Raw genomic sequence first — 20,650 nt, 5'->3', positions numbered from 1 at the left:
CCGCCGCCATGTGCTTTTACATCATCCCTAGGGTTGAAGCATGATGACCAAACTGCTTGACTAATCTGGTTCATAGTATTGAACTACTTGTTGCTTTCCATAAGATTAAGATAAACGTTGTGCTTTGCCGATATAGAACAACAATCTGCAAAAATACCATAATGAGATAAACCCATAGTCAAAATACCATAAATTGCATTCTCCTGTCTGAGTCCTACACAGAAGCTACGTACTAGGTCATAGTCTCCGGTTCACTACCCTAGAAGTACTTCTACAGAAGGTATCTCTTTACTTCTGACCCGGCTGGTTAATTTAATTAACAAAAATACGTGATCGAAACTTACTTTTGAGATGAAATTGTATTATTGCATTGCAGGTTAAACACCTTTCCAGTGGAAGTAATTCAGTTCTATCTCAAGAAATTTATATCTGAGTAAATTATACCCACAATATAATAACTTAGTAGGTGGGTGCGATATAGTGCAAGAATTTAAGAATTGAACATCCGAGTGTAACATTTTGATAAGTGGGTGCGTTCTAATACAAGAACTTGACAATTTAGTATTTTGATGTATCAACTTGGTTAAACATATGCTAGGTCAGGTTTTTTCACGATGTCAATATGCCATTACATAGTAATCCTACGGATATTACCTTAAATATTGAATTTAATCTTTAAGATTTATACTAATATGCCATTATTACATAGTAATCATATGAAAATTACCTTAAATATTGAAATTAATCTTTAAGATTTATACTGTATATACAGTTTACATCCAATTACCTTTAAGAATTTTTTTTCTTCACCTTCTCAAATATCAACCGAAATGTAATAATTTTTACATCCAGTTTAATTGCCTATCAGTTATTAGTTATTAGGATAAAAATATAAATATGCTTATACAAATCCACGCTAGTATATTGTCAAAATAATTACTAAAAAATCAATCTATAAAAAAAATGCTCCAAATAATTAAGTTGTCGCATAACTTCTTAGTTTATTGTATCAAAATCGTACATACCTTGCAAGTTGTTGCATTTATACGATTGCTTATAAAGTTCTTATACTAAATTGCACCTGAAAGAGCATCTATGCCCCTAGTGGGTTTTGGTTTATTGATGACAAACGATTAAGAGACTAATGCACTTATTGAGTGTATAAGAAAGTGATTAGTCCGATGAAGAAGCTAGGAAATGGACTTATCGATGGATGAGAATTAAAGAGAAGATATTGAAGATGCGGGTATGAAGTGACTACCTATGGAAAGACGGTGAAGCGCAAGCGATGGACCATGCGGTGGTGAAGGGCAAGCAAGGGGCTTGGCGCCGACGAACCGAAACCGGTGGTGAAGGGCGAGTGAAGACTGTGTCATGATGAACCGTGTGAGACCATTTGAAGCCATGGATTATCCGCATTAATCATTTGAGAAATGGAATATGAAATGTCAAAGATCAAGAAGATGAGATCTTCCCGATGATCAAATGACCTTGACGTTGGTAACCCTCCAAGTGAAAAAACAATATGGTGTGAAGGTACTCGTATTGGTATAACTTTGCTTTTTAAAATTGAGTTTAGGATGCCGTACTATTAAGAGGGATACCACATGCATATAATTGGTTGAATACTAGTGCTCAAAATGCTTCATGTTTGTGTGAGTTGAAAAACCTAAACCAAAATTTTAATCCCGAGTTGTTTCACTTGTCACAACACTTACATTGGGTTTCTTTGCAAGTTTTTCAACATCTCTTGAAGGTTTTGGACCATATTTTATGTTGGGTTTGATAGCCCATGAAACTAGCTTTCCATAGAGTCCAAGATCTTCGAAATCGGAGTTCGGAGTAAAAAGTTATTGCATTTTTACTTGAGCAACATCAGACTATCCGATTTGAAATCAGACTATCCGATGTATTGGTCTATCCGATTTTTCATAGAACTTCACTCTCTGTTTTTGTTTGAAAAATCCTTTCGAGTGAGTTTTTCTAAGTGTTGGAGTATCCGATGTTGGATCAGATAGTCCGATGATACAGAGACTCCGAAATTTCATGGAACTTGAGTCTCTGTTTGAGGACGAAGTTTTTGCTTCTAAAATATCAGATACTCCAATTTAACATCAGATAGTCCGATGTTTCGGAAAGTCCGAAATTTCATGTAACTTCGTTCTTTGTTTCTCGTTGCCTTGGAGGTTTAAAATATCGGACTATCCGATCTTGTATCGGACTATCCGACGTGGGCTGAAAGATTCCCCTCCAACGGTCACATTTTGGGGGATCTATATAAACCCCCCACCAACCCTTTTCTAGGGTTGCCCAAACTGATTTCATTCCAATCTTGCTTTGAGTTGAGCTTTGTGCTAAGTGCTTTGGATTTTTGAGCTCTCTCCCTCTCTATCTCAAATCCCCCTTATTCTTTGTGACTTGGATTTTTGTTTGTGGATTTGGAGTTTGGGAGCCTAGTGTGTGTTTCTTTTGATCTTGAGCACTAGAATTTGTCCAAGAGTTGTGTGGTGTTTATTACTCTTGGAGGTTGAGGACTCCTAGACGGCTAGGTGTCATTCTTGGGCCACCGATCTACGTGTGGTTGGCCAAGAGAAGTTTGTGAAGGCCGGATCTCGCCTCCGCAAGAAAGAGATACCCTTAGTGGAAGGAGGAGTGCATTTGTGCAACATCACGAGGATAGGGTTGAAAAAGACCCGGCTCTTTGCGAGCCCCTCAACGGAGACTAGAATCCCCTCAAGGATTTGAACTCCAGGAAATACATTGGCGCGTAAACCTCGGTGATATCCTCACTCTTTTTACCTTCTTGTTCCATTGCTTTGTGCTATGCTAATAATGTTGTTGGTCGAGTTCACATCTTTGCTTGTGGATTGAATCTAGAGATATTAGGTTGTTCTCTTGTTTGTATTGTTGTTATGCAGGTCAGATAGTCTGATCTCAGTTCGGACTATCCGATCACATAGGACTATCCGACCTGATATCAGACAATCCAACCCTATTTTGTTTTAGCTTCCGCATTTATTTTTAAAAACCGCATATTCACCCCCCTCTAGGCGACATCAAGGTCCTTTCAGCATCTATCTACCATGTTGCGGCATTAAAACGCTCATTTTTCAAGTTCTTGCATCAAATTGCATCCACCTGTCAAGTTGATGCATCTCTTCGAATGTCTTGCTCGGATGCCTAAAAAATGTCTTTCAGCTTGAAGCAGATATTACAAAAATTCATCTTGGACTACTGATTGATTATTCAGACCGTACTGTGTAAATTTAATACAGTAACGCTAATTGAAACCACAGTTTGCTTATGGACAGACATCGACCTCCAGCGGAAGGCAAGCCGTGTTTTCATTATTTTTTATAGGTCAGCTGTGTGCTAATTTAAATTTGGAATCGACGAGAGCGTGTGCGTTTACAACAACTAGCAATAGACACGCGTCACGCTGTGTGTAGACATGCATAGAATCGAAATGAGCTCATGACATGCAACACATAAATTCTGTTCAATATATATTAGTAGTTTTAATGTACGATATATACGCTGTAAAAAATTGTTACAATCCAAAATACGTATGACAGGCATTTAGATTATAAACGAACGCCCAAACGTCTGCTTGTTTGTTTACTAATACATTGACAATTTTGAAAGAGAATAATAAGATCTTGATGGGGCACACAACCCAGTTTTTTTTTATCAAATGCACAAACGGGGCCTATTTACATGCCTTACCTGCAAACACAAAATAGCAATCAATACATAGCATATATTATTTTGTCTGTATTATTCTTAAAGTTAAATATTATCTTGACTCCATCACACATATATATAACACTGGATGATACCCCGCGCGTTGCTGCGGGATATTTGTATTGAAATAGAATTTAAAAATCCAGGTACACTTTGTAAGATAAAAACAATAGTATGTAAAGAAGGGAAACTGACGCAATAAACTGCAGTCTGAAATTCTGGATGATAGTGGGGCAACTTTTTGCACAATGCTTCACTTTCAGTGCATTGAGAGTTGAGACCTTATGTAAAATAGCACGATAGTACCTGACAGAAAATAGGAGTATATTTATTTACGATGAACCAATAAGATAAGGTTAATGGTAAAGTCAGAGGCAAGAGCTGAATGGTTGTATATGTTTTTTTTTTCTCATCTGCTGTAGGCTAGCTATTCCCGAACTCAGTTTATTATTTATCAAACGCTAGCTTCCAAACCTATGGGAGTCCTCAATCTCAGCATCAATTGCATTATCTTGAAAAGCTCTAACCATTAGTCTAGTTCCGTTGCACAATCCATTATTTGGATCAAGGTTGCGAAGAAGAATCACGGGACAATTGATTTTTACTATTAGCTCGTGTGGTGGGAGACCATTTGGAGTGATAGAGTTAAGGTAGTCCAGAGGATAACTGTTGTGAGGGTCATCATCAACAGAGTCAAAGCTGTGATAAACCTTGGCCTGCCCTGGAAATCTGTCAATCATATTCGCATTCAGCTTGTCCACATAATCATTTTTAGTGGATAGAATGGCACGTGTGCTCATATAAGATGCAGAGGTTGCATTCTTTTCATCATCAAGCGATGGAAACACATGATTAATCAATTCTTGTACTGAATCCTTGCTATCCCCATAAGCAATCACAATTTCATCAGGCAAGTGAACGTAATCATCTCTGATAGTGTTTTCAGTGCTATTTCCAATTCTAAGGAGATATTCCGAAAACCATGGATCAAATTGAGCCCTCATGTTACGCGACAATCTGATCTTCCTAATATTTTCCCATAAATACGATCTCTGCAATGTTGCATCAGTTATCTGGGCCCTTGTCCCACGTGTAACCACGGGAAGTACCTGTCTGAAATCACCGCCAAAAACAATAACCTTTCCTCCAAATGGCAATGAACAACCCATAATGTCTTGAAGAGACCTATCAAGTGTCTCTACGGCTTGACGCTTTGTCATTGCAGCTTCATCCCAAATAATTAAGGACGCCATACGAAGCAATTCTGCGGTGCCACTTTGCTTCGTGAAGTGGCACATGCTGTTGTGAGCAATCTTAATAGGGATTTTGAATCTCGAGTGCACAGTACGTCCTCCGGGCAAAATTGACGCTGCTATACCAGACATCGCAGTTGCAATGGCTATTAATCCCTCGGATCGCACTCTAGCAAGAAGCACCTTGTACAGAAATGTTTTGCCAGTGCCACCTGGGCCGTCGATAAAAAATATTTGGCTCTTCTTATTAGTTACATGATCAATGATCTCATCAAATCCTGCACGTTGCTCATCATTAAGGGATGTAAATATGTCTAAATGGTCTTGGTCCACTGGCACGTTAAGTTCCTCTATAATCTCTGTCATTACGTCGTTGCAACGTTCACCTGATTAGTAAAAACAAATATATGCATCATGAGACTATTGGTGGGTGGTGCAAATGTAAATTAATAAGAAAAATACGTGATAGTATAACAAAAAAAAATACCTATATCAATGACCTCGGGAAGACCATACTCCGTAATATCCTTCCCCATGGAATGAAGCAAATCACGTATATCTCGTAGCACCATTTGCTCTACTGTTGCAGGGTTAGTGTTCCCTCGGCTGTAATCTTCAGACATTGTAGCCTTGTGATTGTCCCATAGTGCACGGATATCAGTGACTTCGCAAAATACCAGTATGGTTGCAAATAACCGACGCAGAGCAGATGGCATTTGGAAAGTGGATGCCTCATTCAAACAATCGTCATGTGACTTATCCGTCTCCACAAGCCCTCTCTTCTCGCATGCCTCTCTAAAGGTAGAGTACGTTGTACCTGACACTGTCCTCAAATCTTCAAACGAGGTTGCACCTTGCACGTGGTTGAGAAGCACTCTCAAGTAGTATCTCTCCCCCTCTGCAGGGTGAGCGTACACAACCCGTCCAACTTGGCCTCTCTTAGTTTTCCTTTTTTGCCACACATTCTGTCCGGTTATCCAACGGTAGTGTTCAGGGAACTCCTTGTATAGCAGTTTCCTTGCTTCCGGGTCTACCTGATTCATTTTGAAATACTCCGTAAGAGTTGTCCTGGTAGAAGATGGACGATTTACAACATCCTCGAGATTACCATCCTCTTTATACATGACATACTGCATGTTAGGAAGATGAAGTTGGAGCTACATAACAGCTGGATAGATACCAAACAGTGGGAAACCAAGCATCCTATATATAGCCTCTGGTGGTGTCACGTATCTGGCATTTCTGTACTACTGTATCTCATTTATTTCTCCAGATGGATCAACCGAGAAAGATGCACAGTCGTGTCCTTTATACACATACTTATAGAGGTACTTCACAGATTTGATGCTTGCACAAGCCTCAACATTGATGTGACAGTTATACCGCATAAGCAATCCTGGATTATATGGGACCACCCACCTATTGTCTAGCACTGCACCTCTAATCTTGACACGCCATCCATCATCTCTCCTCCTGTACAAAGGGTACGAGTCCTTCCCTTGTTGTGTTGCTTGGTTGAACTGCCAAGGAAAGTCGAAGCGACACTCTCCATCCACCATACAAGCACAATTCCTGTTCAGTGCGCCGCATGGTCCGTGCAGCATATGCTTGATGACAAGACGATGTAGCTCAGGGTATTTGGCCTTGTTTGGTATCTCCGCGCAAATCACTTTATCGTACTCATTTGGGGTTGTCAATTTACTGCCTGACTTCATGATCAACAGGATGTGTTCATGCGGTAGTCCCCTCTTCTGAAACTCAGTGACGTGCGCGTAAGCTTGAACCTCCCTAAAATATTTTTTCTTCACAATAAGATCCAGCATATCTCGCAGCTTAGCCCTGAAAACTCTTGTGACAAGGTCTGGTCGATCCTGAGGTTGCTGGCCAGGTTCGAGATGTTCCGTTATCTCATCCCAATATGGATTGCACGTCATTGTGATGAAGTAATCTGGCCTCCCAAAACGCTGGACAAGAGCCATCGCATTGAGAAACCTTCGCTGCATGTCACGATCACCTCCAGGAAAAGATCGAGGTAGCACAACCCTCTTACCAACCGCCGTATCGCTTGTCTCTCCAGAAGAAAGTACATCAACCACATCCTGCAATTATTAAATAACACCATGATCAAATAATCGGTATAATGAATCATAGATGGGAGATAGTGTCAATAGTTGTAGAAATATGATATACCATTTACCTGGTATAGCTCAGCACGAATCTTTTTTTGGTTTTCAGGTTTTGAGTACCAATCAAGTCTCATAGACTCTATTTTGATGTACATGTCAATAGCCCATTGTTGGAAAAGTCGTCCTCCGAACAAAATGATATTTAGAAGTCCCCTTCTAACCTGCAGCCTGAAGCAATAGTACTCCCTCACTGTGACAAACTTGTCCTTTTTCCCTTTGCCAGATTTGCTACTATCATCATTATCATCTTCATTGTCTAGATAATTTTCAACAACCTCGTTTTCTGCGTCCAAACTTACATATTAATATACATCATACAATGCATAAGAATATAAAGATTAGAATTATTCAACATAAGCCACGAGTGTACATACCCGGAAGATCATTAAAAGTGCTTTCTTCATTGGTATGTACATCACCAAATGTTGATGCTTCAAATGTTTCATCCATTTCCACATCACACGGAATCTGGTTGGGATCGTCGTACGGCATTTTCAGGTTCCACCCAGTCTCTCCATTAGGGTTAAATAAAGGATACGCCAAAGGATCATAACAACCATGGTATGCTTTGATATAACATGGCTTATCGCCTTTGGCATGTACCAAAACATGTCTATCAAAAGTTCTCATCGGATCATCCCCCTCTAACCAGATAGCAGCAACCTGGGATGCGGTGGGTGCATTATATCTTCGTTGGTCAGGCGTTACATTAGTGTTGAGCTCAATCTTGTAGTCATCTAGATTGGGCATAGATCCAACTCTATTGAAGGTCTGTACATAAGGGTTATGTGCCAAAATACGTAGAATGACCCGAACAAGGTTGATATCAAGGTCGGGAGACCTCTGAACCCTATGGGCTAGTGCATCAGCGTCCTCTGTATCATAAAAGTAAAGCTGCATATGGCGCGGCCCTTGAGAACCTGGAACCAAATTATCCAGGCGATGGTACAACGCACCATGCACACGAAATGTATACACACCAGTACCCGCTGCAGTGCTGACTTGTTGGTCAAGGGTTACTCCAAGGCTCGTGAATGAGAAATGGGAGTTAAAGTACCGTATGTGCTTTCTAAAATACTTTGCATCATTATGCACTTGGCTGGTAAACAACCGTATTAACTCATCAGGCACTATTGGAATCATAACATTTATCTTTCCCTGCCTACAACAGAACCCAGGAGACTCAAATTGAAACCTAATCGCTTGGCAGTGTTTGCAATCTGGCACCTTTTTTAAAACATGGTGTGTCTTTGGCAGTTTATGGTACACACTATTATGTGTATCATCACTATCAATTCCGTTAACAACACCCACATTAACACGATATGACTCATATCTATCGTCCTCCATAACTTGATTGGCTTCATCAAAATCATTATCCACACCTTCTGCATCCTCAAGACACCCTATAGATTGATGATTGATTATGCATGAGACTATATATTTATTAACAAATAAATGACAAATGATTCATGAGAACTTACCGTTGCCGACTCCCCCTTCATTTGCAGGCTCGAATAGTGTACTATCGAATTCGACGTAGTCGGTATCTGCAATGACCTCTGGAACATTTTGTAGTTGCATAGTTCGACATTGTGTAACTCCATCTAGTTACAAGGGTTTCATTATTAATTACAATATAAGTGTTTGTGACTACTATTGTTAGCACCCCAAACATAGAGTAATGCATAGAAGTAGATGGGTTGTTCTCACCTAGGACTGATCCGTCTCCTGAATGAGGAAGGCTTATTATTTTTCTTGCATTGAATTGAGGTCGGTAGGTATCATTCCTATGTAGCCAATCATCTGGAATATCTGAATAAAGGTCCTCCTTCTTACAGCCTTTTGGATCTTGTAGAATGGTAGAACACATCGTTCCATACAACGACCCTTCATTGATGGCAGAGGAAGCACCTACATGACAAAACAATATCAAAAGAATTGATAAAGTATGGTGAAATTAGTCAACGGCATTTAACATTACCAATAGAAGGGGTGCTTGGTGTAGTAGTCCCTCCATCAATGTTGCTTAACATAGCCTTCTTTCGTGCGCGATATTCACGCGTATATTTGTTCCTCTGTTCTCTCTTATTCTGTATGCTCGACATTCCAGATGATTGGTCGTCTCTACTTTCAGTCAACTGCGAATTTCCAGGGGTAGATATTTGTATTTCAGATTCAATTGTTAAACTCTCTTCAACAGACTGTGACTCAGCCTTCCTCTTTGCTCGATATTCACGTTGCTTTCTATTTTTCTCATCTCTCCTTTCTTTGGCTAATAACTCTGTGTGACAAACTTTGCTCAACATCACATGTAGCCTTCTTATCTGCATTCCTTGCACGCCATTCGCGTTGCTTTCTGTTCTTTTCTTCCCTTTTCTCTTTGGCTAACAATTCACTTTGTGTCGATTTTGGGGTGGTAAATGTGAAAGCTGGGATGATTGTGTGAATATCAGCGGATCTATTCGCATGTTGATTTATTCGTTTTGCGCCCTGGAAATTCGAAGGTGTTTTTTGTGTCGTTGCGGCTGTATAATGCAAAAGAAACGGAAATGGTTCATATATGCCAAACGAGGATATAGAAATGAGTACAAGTAGAAAACAATACACATTCACAATACCTGAAGAAACATTAGTTATATCTCTGAAGGCAATGCGATCTCGGTTAGCAGAAGCATTTCGATCCATATCTTCCGAACAAAATATAAACAATCATTAGCTCAACTCAATCCACAGTGTTGCAAATTGACAGTATGAATTCACAGACTTGAACATAAACCATCAACGGTGCTATGCCATTGATCATAGAAATATCCGTAACATATTCTCATAAAATATTCATTTATTTATATTATAGTTATGGATATCATATTGTGAACATCTGAACCCGAAACAATATAATGTGTTTCGAGTCAATCAAAAGTGCCTATGTAAGGGGCAGATGTTTACAAACCGATCGGTACTGAAGACTGTAACGGATTAAACAATTTGATGCAGGTGTTTACAAAATGAGCTATGTAATACATAAACATCTGGAGCTCAAAGTTGAGAACAATAAAACATCTCTCACCCGCTTTCTTCTTGATCACTTTTTTATATCCCTCTAATGGAGCAAAGCTGGAAATTGCACTTGTTCTGCACATGTCAAAAACACTTAGCAATACATGCACATGCAAATACATACAAATGTGAGTATCAAACAGAACATGTTAGCCGGGTATTTATTATATAAACCAAATACAGAAACTATGAACCCATTTTGAGTTGATAAATTGTGTTTCTATCTTTTATATAAGTATTGAAATACATTTCTGAATATATTATTATGAAGATGACAAAGGTTCATGAGTAAATATATATACTGTATATATATACTCTATCCAAGGGAATTAGATTAATATCCATTAAAATTAAACTGATCTTTTTTCTAAGACATTTTGGATCTGCATAATCTGATGTTACATTTGTTGAATCCTCTAAAAAATCCAGGCATCAAACAATAGTACTATGCAGACTGTAGGACAGGAGATAACAAAGTTGTATTATTGTCAATGATACTGGCGATTCTTAGTCGCTACATTTCCAATTGTAAAGTTAAATTCAGATTAAATGTCATTAGGTTCATATAAGGTTTTTAAACTGCAAAAACAGGCTATGTCGGGAAAGCGAACATTAGGGGTTATTTTACCTAGAAAGAATATATATAGAGGTGCTGCAATAAGAACACCCAGGATGGTTGTAGCCTGCAAGAAGATGGGATCAAGCGAACATTACGGATTGAGACAATATATCAAGCTTAAATTTTGTTTTTGTCAATTTTTTTTTTTGCATTCGAGCTGAATGAGAAAAACGGCACCTCACTGCACAAAGAAACATCCTGGTAATGCGAATGGAATCCATATAGCTAAGAAACAAAGCTAATAAAATACTGGTTCAGGCTTCATTGACATTTCAAAGCAAACTGAAAATGAATAAAAGACAACTCCAGCTGGTGCAACCAGAGCATACAACGGTGCACATCTAGCTTTAGATACAGAGAAAAAAAACACACTCTTGCACTCGAGACTATTTTGAAGAGAGTGCATATCCCGTGTATCTCCAAACCGAGGTCAAATTCATCCACTAAATACACTTAGAATTGATTAATTGCCATCAATTTGAAGCGTGAAACTTGTCCATATTCACATGGACTTGGGAAGTTGGGAGTATTTGACAAAAATGCATAGGAGAACTTGATGCTACAGAGACAAGACAATATACATAATAGAAGGAACTCCACATAATAGTCAACCGCTGCACATGCTTTTTATCAACTGGGTATCGTTCTGGTTGCACACTCAAAAGTCAAATTTTATATAAATATTAACATGTAACAGTGATACAAATTTCTATTTTCCAGTTTCCAGTACATATAACAGTGCAGTGCTCATATGACTATAACATCATCACCAGTGATAAACTTCCACTTAGTTCGTTAGTAGGATGATAGTATTTCTCTAAAGCCGTGTTTTTACAATACATAGCTAGATGCAGTATTGTTTCATTGTTAGCGCTGGAGCATTTAAAGTTCCATGCTTGTATAAGTGTACTATTGTGAAAGGATGCAAAAAGGTTTGAATAGAGGCTTCCATTAAATCGACTGGTAGAGGAGCCATTTTAGATACATGGTTGCCCAAGACTACAGGTAAATACAGGGTGCAAAGAATAATTGATAGTGTAGGAATCAGGGAATAATTAATAGTTGAGGAATCAGGGAATCAAGAGAATAATTTAATAATTTACTAGAAAATGACACAAACTGATTTATTTATTTTCAGGAACCTTGAAAAAGAAATAAGGAAGCATATCCAGAACCAATAATCATGAAGCGTGAAGACACTTTACACTCTCGTCATGAAAAAAAAACTATAACACAAAGTTGGTGTCAGCACAGAAGCACCATTCCACTGAGATTAATCCAAGGCAATCGTAGGTGTGTTAAGAGACGACGTATATTTCTATTGGCTTAAAAATTTAGATTGATTCAGACAAATGACTTGTTTCAACTTCCTTTTTTGTTGGCTTTGAGAATTTGTCCGAATTTATATTATTTGAAAGCAACAAATTTGTAAACAAAAAAGGAAGTTAAAGCAAACTTAAAGATTCAGACAAATGACTGAAATGACATGCGTCTTGCATTATGGGTGTGTTCAGATTAAAATGTCTTACAAGGTAGCTTTAGAACAGGTTAGCCATCAAACGATAAAGAAAACTCCAGAACAAGTTTATCATCAAAGAACAGGCAGCTTCAGAACTGGTCCATTATATTAGTAAAACAGTGATATGGAATAAATATGGTCAGTAAGGATTTACATCGATGGTTTGTCCTGGCACTAAGCTGGAAGAGAAATCAAACCCATGAGTGATCTCAACACAGAAGCCCACATAAAACTTATCTATGCAAGATAATAAGAACTGGTATTTTCTGTCAAAACGTTGATCAGCATTACCAAATTCAGAAAGAAAAACAGGAATGGATTGCGTTGGTCTAAGTATGGTCAAATTATTGCTAGGACAAAATTTATTGATATGGTATAAATATGGTCCGTAAGGATTTACATCGATGGTTTGTCCTGGCACTAAGCTGGAAGAGAAATCAAACCCATGAGTGATCTCAACACAGAAGCCCACATAAAACTTATCTATGCAAGATAATAAGAACTGGTATTTTCTGTCAAAACGTTGATCAGCATTACCAAATTCAGAAAGAAAAACAGGAATGGATTGCGTTGGTCTAAGTATGGTCAAATTATTGCTAGGACAAAATTTATTGATATGGTATAAATATGGTCCGTAAGGATTTACATCGATGGTTTGTCCTGGCACTAAGCTGGAAGAGAAATCAAACCCATGAGTGATCTCAACACAGAAGCCCACATAAAACTTATCTATGCAAGATAATAAGAACTGGTATTTTCTGTCAAAACGTTGATCAGCATTACCAAATTCAGAAAGAAAAACATGAATGGATTGCGTTGGTCTAAGTATGGTCAAATTATTGCTAGGACAAAATTTACTGATATGGTATAAATATGGTCCGTAAGGATTTACATCGATGGTTTGTCCTGGCACTAAGCTGGAAGAGAAATCAAACCCATGAGTGATCTCAACACAGAAGCCCACATAAAACTTATCACATACGGAGTACCATTTGTTAGTGAGAAAAAACACTCAAAGTTTAACACTACAACAATGTTTTGGTTGAGACTGACGAAGCGTGTGATTATTTGCTGAAATCATGATCAGGCCATAAAACAAATACCAAATATCAAATCATGATCTCCGACGCGGAAGAGACCGGGCACGATAGAGGGGAGGGGGCCAAGCGGCTAATGAAGAGGGGAAGATGAACCTGTTCAAGGACCTCAGTCGAGAGTGGCGGTGCCGGGGCGGTGACTTCCCTGGCGAGGCGGTGTGGAAGCGATCGATGGCGGCGGAGCAGATCGGTGAGGGAGGTCCGGCGGAGGCGCGCCGGAGGTCGACGTTGGTGACGCGGATGTGAGAGATCAGCACGGGCGGGAGCAGATCGGTGAGGGATACGCGGAGGGGGCGAGGCGAGGTGAGGACGACGACCCCGGTGACTTGGTGGCGATGATCGTCCGACGGCGGCGGCGGGTTGAGGAGATCGGTGAGGGATACGCGGAGGGGGCGAGGCGAGGTGAGGACGACAACCCCGGTGACTTGGTGGCGATGATCGTCCGACGGCGGCGGCGGGTTGAGGCGAGGACGACGACCCCGGCGATCGGCGGCGGCGGTGGTTGCGATGGGAGAGAGGGAGCGGCGGCGGCGTGGGTTGCGAGCTTGATGGGGGAGAGGGAGCGATGGGAAAGAGCGAGGAGACTGCGCCGTGGATGGGGAGGAGAGCGAGGGTTGCGGGAGAGAGAGAGGAGGAGGGAGGTGGGAGCGACATGGGGCGTTGGATCTGATTGAGATGATCCTGACCGATCAATGAGGAATGAGGATGTAACACACTGTTGGTGAATTATAGGGTAGACAAAGACATGATGCATGGTACCTCATATGAGGAAATGGGATTCATGAAAAGTTGATAAATTATGCAGTTTCTCAATACATGAGGAAGATAAACTTGATATATGAATCAATGTAAGTTTGAGATAAAATAGACAGTAACTTATTTTTAAGTTAATTTGAGAATTTTGAGATCATACTATTATGACTTAAAATTGTGAACTCAGGTCAGGTAATATTTGGTAAACAAAATCAAAGAAGACTGGGACCTGTACAAACTGTAGCTGACACTTACATCACTGATGGTTATAGAAAGAATTGCCAAAGCCTCAAGAATCACACAAAAAGAATCTATATGAGAACACCTTGTTGCATATGATAAAAAAAATCTCCATCTGAGCCATTGCTTCACTGAATCATGCTCACAAGGCTGACTAAAGGATCACCAAACTTTTGATAAATTGGGAATTATCTGAAGTTATATTTCATCTTATCATTTAGTACCCCAAGTACGCAAAATATATATATAATCATTGAATCACTAAATGTCATTCAGTGATAGGAATTATCTGTAGTGATTCAGTGAAGCAAATGTACTACTAAACTTTCCATGTTACATTATAGAATACTAAAACCTTAAAATACAAAGGTGCTTGACAGATGCAAGGTAACCTGAATAATCACAAAATAAAAAATAAAAATGGAAAACAAAGGAGCATAATAATAGAAATTGTATAGTTAGGGGAAAAATGATTAAATTGTTACGTATTACTGTCGAAGAAATTTCCCCACAGTAGTCCAACAACATCGATAAAATGGTTGTGGATTATTTAATCCTGTAATAAACCCAAGACGAAATCAAAGTAGTTAATCCTGTGAAGAAATTGAAGGGAATAATTAAACTGTTACTGCAAATACTGTTATACAGGGAAAAAAGAAGGGATCAATTTGGGATACTGAAATCGGTTGGAAATTCATAATTGAATCACGAAGAAATTAGTGTGATTACTCAATTAGCATCAATCACTGTATTATAAAAAGTTTTAGCTGAATGAGAAAAGAACCTACGCAAGCAGTGGAACAACCCCTTTGTTGGAAGAGCAGATCAATCTACAGATGTGGTTATATGGAGGAGAAGCTACTTGCTGGCGGAGCAGAGATCCAGGGACGATTGTTCTTGTATGGAGGAGAAGCTGCTTGTTGGCCGAGCAGATCGATCCAGCTGTTGTGTACCACTTTTCTTCAACTGTTGTGTATATCATCATACATAAATAGGATTAGAAAAATGGCCAGAATAATGCAAGTAACGTATTGTTTCAGAAAATGAAGATGAATAGATGGGACTGTTGCAAACAACTAAAGGATGGTTAAACATTAGATTCAGGGTGGGCAACAGCCAACAGAACAGACTGCCACCAAGTCTAATTGCTGCAAAGCTCTAAATAAGTAAATAACAAAACTACTACTCAATCAAGCTGCAAATCACCACACGAATACTAACTTCCATTCTAAATATCTTCAAGATTGAATCTTTACAAAGAACAGCATCCAAAAGCTCATACACGCACCACATGTACACTAAATTCTACCCTAGGCATCGTCAAGATTGAATCTTTAGAGTTCAGTATACAAAAGCCCCAGATTTAACTTCCAACCCTGCAATACCCATACCATAAAGAACTCCTAATTACACACTATAGTTTTTTTTCCCATGTACTTGTGAGGACCGCGAAAGCAGCTTCACCCAAGGCTTCGCCTGCTGCTGCTGCTGTTGCTACTCCTTCTTCCTGCGCGAGCCCTTCGCTGCAGTGATGGCCGTCTTATCCCCTTCTTGATGTGCAACGAAGCATCAAAACCCTAACAGCTCTATCCAACAAACCCATGCGCGTCCCAAAAAGAAGGAAATCCCTCCTCACCTCTCTTGGCCGCCACATCCTCGCCCGAGCTAGCGCTCTTGGCGGACGCGGTCGCTGCCGAATCCTCCTTGATTCTCCTAGGCACCGACGTCGTCGGCAACGCGGGCGCTGCCTCCGCCTGATTCAGATCGGATTAAAAACCACCCCGATGGAAAATCAAATCAAGAAGAATCTCCGATCCATGGGAGGAGGAGGTGAGAAAAAAAATGTCTCTCTCACCTTGGGGCGCTTCGGTGGAGGGCCGGAGGAAGGGGACAGGGAGGAGCGCTTGGATGCCGCGGTTTTCGGTTTCTTGCTGTGTGCGCCCACCGACGGTTCCGTTTCTCCATACACGCCGAGGAGGCGGCTGCTGGGAGCGTGAAGCACCTATGGCGCTAGGGTGCGATGTCGCGGGGAGGAGGGGGAGGGGCGACTGCAGCGCCAGGGCCAAGGGGAGGCGATGCGGCCGTGGGCAGGGCGACCGGCCGTCGGATCCGTACGGGGGTTGGCCGTCGCCCGGCGGATCCCGTGCCTCCACCCCCGCCGCGTGGAGGAGGCCGCCACGCGCCGTCGCCTATGCCCACCACCTCCGCCGCTGTCGCCGTGCGCCGCAGTGCGGTCGGGGTCACCGGATCCGGTAGCCTGGGCTCGTCGCTGGCAAATCTGATGGCCTCGCTTGCACAGAGCGGCGGCGGCGGCGCAGAGATGATGGACGGATGAAGGTGTGGGGCGGTGGCACGCGTGAAAGGAGGAGGAAACCAAGAGGGAGCAGCAGCAGCGACATGACGACAATGGCTGGAGGAGGGCAAGATTGCGGCGGCGGCGGCGGCGACGGCGACGACGCGCGTGAGTGGAGGAGGACTGTGAGGCGGCGCGCAGGATGAGAGGAGGGCAAGAGCACGGTGACGCAGCCCAGGGGAGCGATGCGGCTAGGGTTTAGTCCGGGCTGGGGAAATCTGCACCGTCTGTTCCCGACCCGACGATTGCACGGGCGTGGAAGGGCCGGCACAATGGGACACGTGGACGCCCAAATCGATTCTAGGAGAGATCGGACGGTGGACGGTAGCGATGACTGATACGTAATTAACTGGAAGTACAGGGACTTTTTTGCAAAAACTACACTCCTAATCTCCCATGTGCGGGGTTTTATTTGCAAAAGAAACCGCTGACGTGGCATGCCTAACTCTCCAGCGATCCCACGCGCTTTAAGTAAACAAAAATATGTCAAGGGTCAGCGTAAAAAAAAAGCAAAAATCTTTTATTTTATTTCATCTTTTACTACTAATTGAAATAACACACACCAACAACGTTACTTTGACGCTATTGTAGTAGTACATTCGTAAAGTGGCTCTAACTAAACACCCAAATTAATATCACTCTATACACTTCCTCCGTCCCTTAATATAAAGGATTTTGACATTTTACTTGCACTGTTTAATCATTCGTTTTATTAAAAAAATTAGAATTATTTTTTTACTTACTTTATTATCCAAAGTAATTTAAGCACAATTTTTCCCTTTTTTTAATTTGCACAAATTTTTTTAATAAGACGAGTGGTCAAACAGTATAAGCAAAATATCAAAATCCATTATATTATAGGACGGAGGAAGTAGTATTTTAAACATTAAAAGATGTTGCCTCGCTTCTCTTTAGTACAATAGGTGATATTGGTTTAAAATATAGGAAAAAGTACGAATTACCCCCTAAACTATTACAGTCGACCGAATTACCCCCTAAACCCAAAAACCATACATCGCTCACGCTGAACTTTCAATACCGGACGAATTACCCCCTCGACCCAATTCAGAGTGGTTTTGTCCTACGTGGCGTACACGTGGCAATCTAATCAGCATTTTCTATTTTTTTTAATGGTGGGGCCCACCTGTCATATATATACTCTCCCACCGCCACCTCCTCTTCCCCTCTCTCACTCTCTCTCTATCGGTGAGCACCTGCGGCGGGCGTTCGGCGGCGCGCGGCAGCGGAGCCCGACCTGGGATGCGGAGGCAACGGCGGCGGCGGCTTAGGACACAGAGGCGCGGCGGCACGGGATGCGGAGACGGCGACGGAGTGGTTCATAGAGCCGCCTGCGCCTCCACTGTCCCTCCGCCGACGAGAACACGCGCAGAGGCAACGTCCTCTCCTCCGGCGGCCTGGGAAGCCCCACGGGGAGGAGGACACACCGTGTGCCGCCGACCAGTTCACCTTCCCTCACCGCCGTCTAGAGCTGCCGGATCCGGTGGCAGCAGCGCCATGTCGCTTCTTTTCTTCCACTTTCCCCTCTCATCTCCTACAGGGCACACAGAAAGCGGCGGCGGATTTCTGGGTAAATCAGACGCATCTCCTTTCTCGTCTTCCCTTAACACGGCTACACCATCTTGCGCTTTGCTTACCCCCATCCGATTCCCCCGGTTGCTTGGACATTTGACATTGCCCTCCCGCAGGTCATTGACCAAAACCGAGAGGCGAGATGAACGAACAGTTCAGACAGACCAACAATGATCCCCGATTTATTTAAATGCAATTAAGACTGGCAGGAATGCACTAGGCAGGTGCAGGAATCGAACCACTTGGAACAATGCTAGCCAATCAATCAAATGGAAACAGCAAACACCAACTAATCTTCCTCTGGAAAACAATACGGGAGGAGCTGCATGTGGCAGCGACGGCGGTGACCACGCCCTCCAGGGCGAGGAGGCGCTTGACGAGGCCCTCGGCGAGGAGCACGTCGACGATCTCCTTGCGGCCGTAGTAGCCGACGCGGAGGACGAACTCCAGCACGAGCGCGCGGATGCGGGGGTCGGCGGAGCAGAGCAGGGAGACGAGCCGGGGGAGCTCGCCGCGCGCGTGGAGCTCGTCCACGAGCGGGCTGCGGATGGCGGCCACGAGCCCGTTCAGCGCGCGCAACAGCGCCGGCGAGGCGAACGCGACCAGCGCGCCGACGGCGCGCCCCATCAGCACCGGTCCGACGAACACGTCCTTGTTGAAGCGGACCAGCGCGAGCACCGCTGCGGCGCAGCCGTCCCCGACGCCGGGGTCCCCGAGCTTCACCTCCACCGCCGCGAACACGCCGTGCCGCAGCAGCACGCACTGCAGCCGCGGGTCGAACCACTCGCCGCTGGCGCTCGCCCAGCGACGCGGCCACTCCCAACACCAGCATCACAGAGAGGAAGGACACAGAAGGGGTTAATATGACATGTGGGCCATATATTGTTTTCTTTTATTTTTTGCTGATTGGATTTCCACGTCGGCGCCACATGTATGCCACGTAGGATTAAAACCGCTTCGGATTGAGTAGGGGGGTAATTTGTCCGGTTTCAATAGTTTGAGGTTTAATGTGTCTGGTTTTGTGGGTCAGATGGGGGAGGGGGGGCAATTCGTACTGGTGCAATAGTTAAAGGGGTAATTCGTACTTTTTCCCAAAATATATAATGTAGTTCTCAACTCTTCAATCATGGCATTAATATGTGACCTTATTTTTTCACCTGCAATATATTATGCACTTGGCGGTATGTAGAATCAAATCTTTTCCTGGACTACCATGAAAACAGTCAGTTTGTCAATTTGCAATCAGTTATATATGTAGTACTCCCTCCGTTTCGAAATGTTTGACACCGTTGACTTTTTAGCACATGTTTAACCGTTCGTCTTATCAAAAACTTTTGTGAAATATGTAAAATTATATGCCTACATAAAAATATATTTAACAATGAATCAAATAATATGAAAAGAATTAATAATTACTTAAATTGTTGAATAAGACGAACGGTCAAACATGTTCTAAAAAGTCAACGGCGTTAAATATTTTGAAACGGAGGGAGTATAAACCAAGCTTCATTACATAAACAGAGAGCCTCTCGGACACCACGAGTAATAAAATGAATGCACATATGATTTACATTGATTTTGCATATTAAATACTACCTCCGTCTTAAAATATTTATCCTTTTTTATAACATTTGATCATTCGTCTTATTCTAAAAAGTGTGGAATTTTTTTATTTTTGTTGTGACTTGCTTTATTATTAAAAGTACTTTAAGTATAATTATTATTTTTTATATTTGTATTAATTTTTTAAATAAGATGAATAGTCAAACTTTGCTAATAAAAAGTCAAAGCGACCATTACCATGGGACGGAGGTATGCGCGGGGCGAGATTGCTAAGGGGCGATCTATCGCTCCCTAGCGATCAGATTGGGATCCCCCCTCCCTCCACCTGGTTTCATTTTTTGGCATCGCATTATTTTTCTATTTTAATAATTTTATGCACCTAAAGTTTGTACACCTCAAATTTACATATCTCAAGTTTAGAGACCCAAAGTCTATAAATCAAAAGTTTATATATCCGATTCAAATTTGAATTCAAATATATTTTTTATATATAGTATTTCTATACATCTAAAGTTTATACACCTAAAGTTTATCCGATTCAAATTTGAATTTGAATTCAAATATTTTTTATATATATAGTATTTCTATAAATTTAAAGTTTATACACCTAAAGTTTATAGACCCAAAGTTTATAAGTCAAAAGTTTACATACCCGATTTAAATTTGAATTTGA

At 41.6% G+C, this 20,650-nt stretch overlaps 1 protein-coding gene across 1 annotated transcript; it reads right to left on the bottom strand.

Annotated features, from left to right (window-relative positions):
* Positions 1-4,205: 4,205 nt before the first annotated feature.
* LOC127779223 (uncharacterized) lies at positions 4,206-17,026 on the bottom strand. The gene is made up of 12 exons (XM_052305963.1): positions 16,327-17,026; positions 16,108-16,225; positions 10,254-15,437; positions 9,805-9,873; positions 9,168-9,711; positions 8,897-9,097; positions 8,668-8,790; positions 7,558-8,589; positions 7,195-7,466; positions 6,281-7,096; positions 5,485-6,127; positions 4,206-5,383 (listed from the first exon to the last, which is right to left on the bottom strand). Exons 5-12 carry the CDS (start codon positions 9,514-9,516, stop codon positions 4,206-4,208), a joined length of 4,614 nt encoding a protein of 1,537 aa, XP_052161923.1. The 5' UTR covers positions 9,517-9,711; positions 9,805-9,873; positions 10,254-15,437; positions 16,108-16,225; positions 16,327-17,026.
* Between the last annotated feature and the right edge of the window lie 3,624 nt (positions 17,027-20,650).

Source organism: Oryza glaberrima, chromosome 7, assembly GCF_000147395.1.
Source record: "Oryza glaberrima chromosome 7, OglaRS2, whole genome shotgun sequence".
Lineage (NCBI taxonomy): Eukaryota > Viridiplantae > Streptophyta > Magnoliopsida > Poales > Poaceae > Oryza > Oryza glaberrima.
Note: the sequence above shows the minus strand (reverse complement) of the source record. Positions and strands in the feature narration are given on the sequence as shown.

Coding starts and splice junctions, on each gene's coding strand:
- LOC127779223 (XM_052305963.1), bottom strand. CDS start 9,516: ATGCAGATAAGAAGGCTACATGTGATGTTGAGCAAAGTTTGTCACACA. Junction 9,098..9,167: donor ACCAAGCACCCCTTCTATTG/GTAATGTTAAAT, acceptor TTTGTCATGTAG/GTGCTTCCTCTGCCATCAAT. Junction 6,128..6,280: donor ACGACTGTGCATCTTTCTCG/GTTGATCCATCT, acceptor CCTAACATGCAG/TATGTCATGTATAAAGAGGA.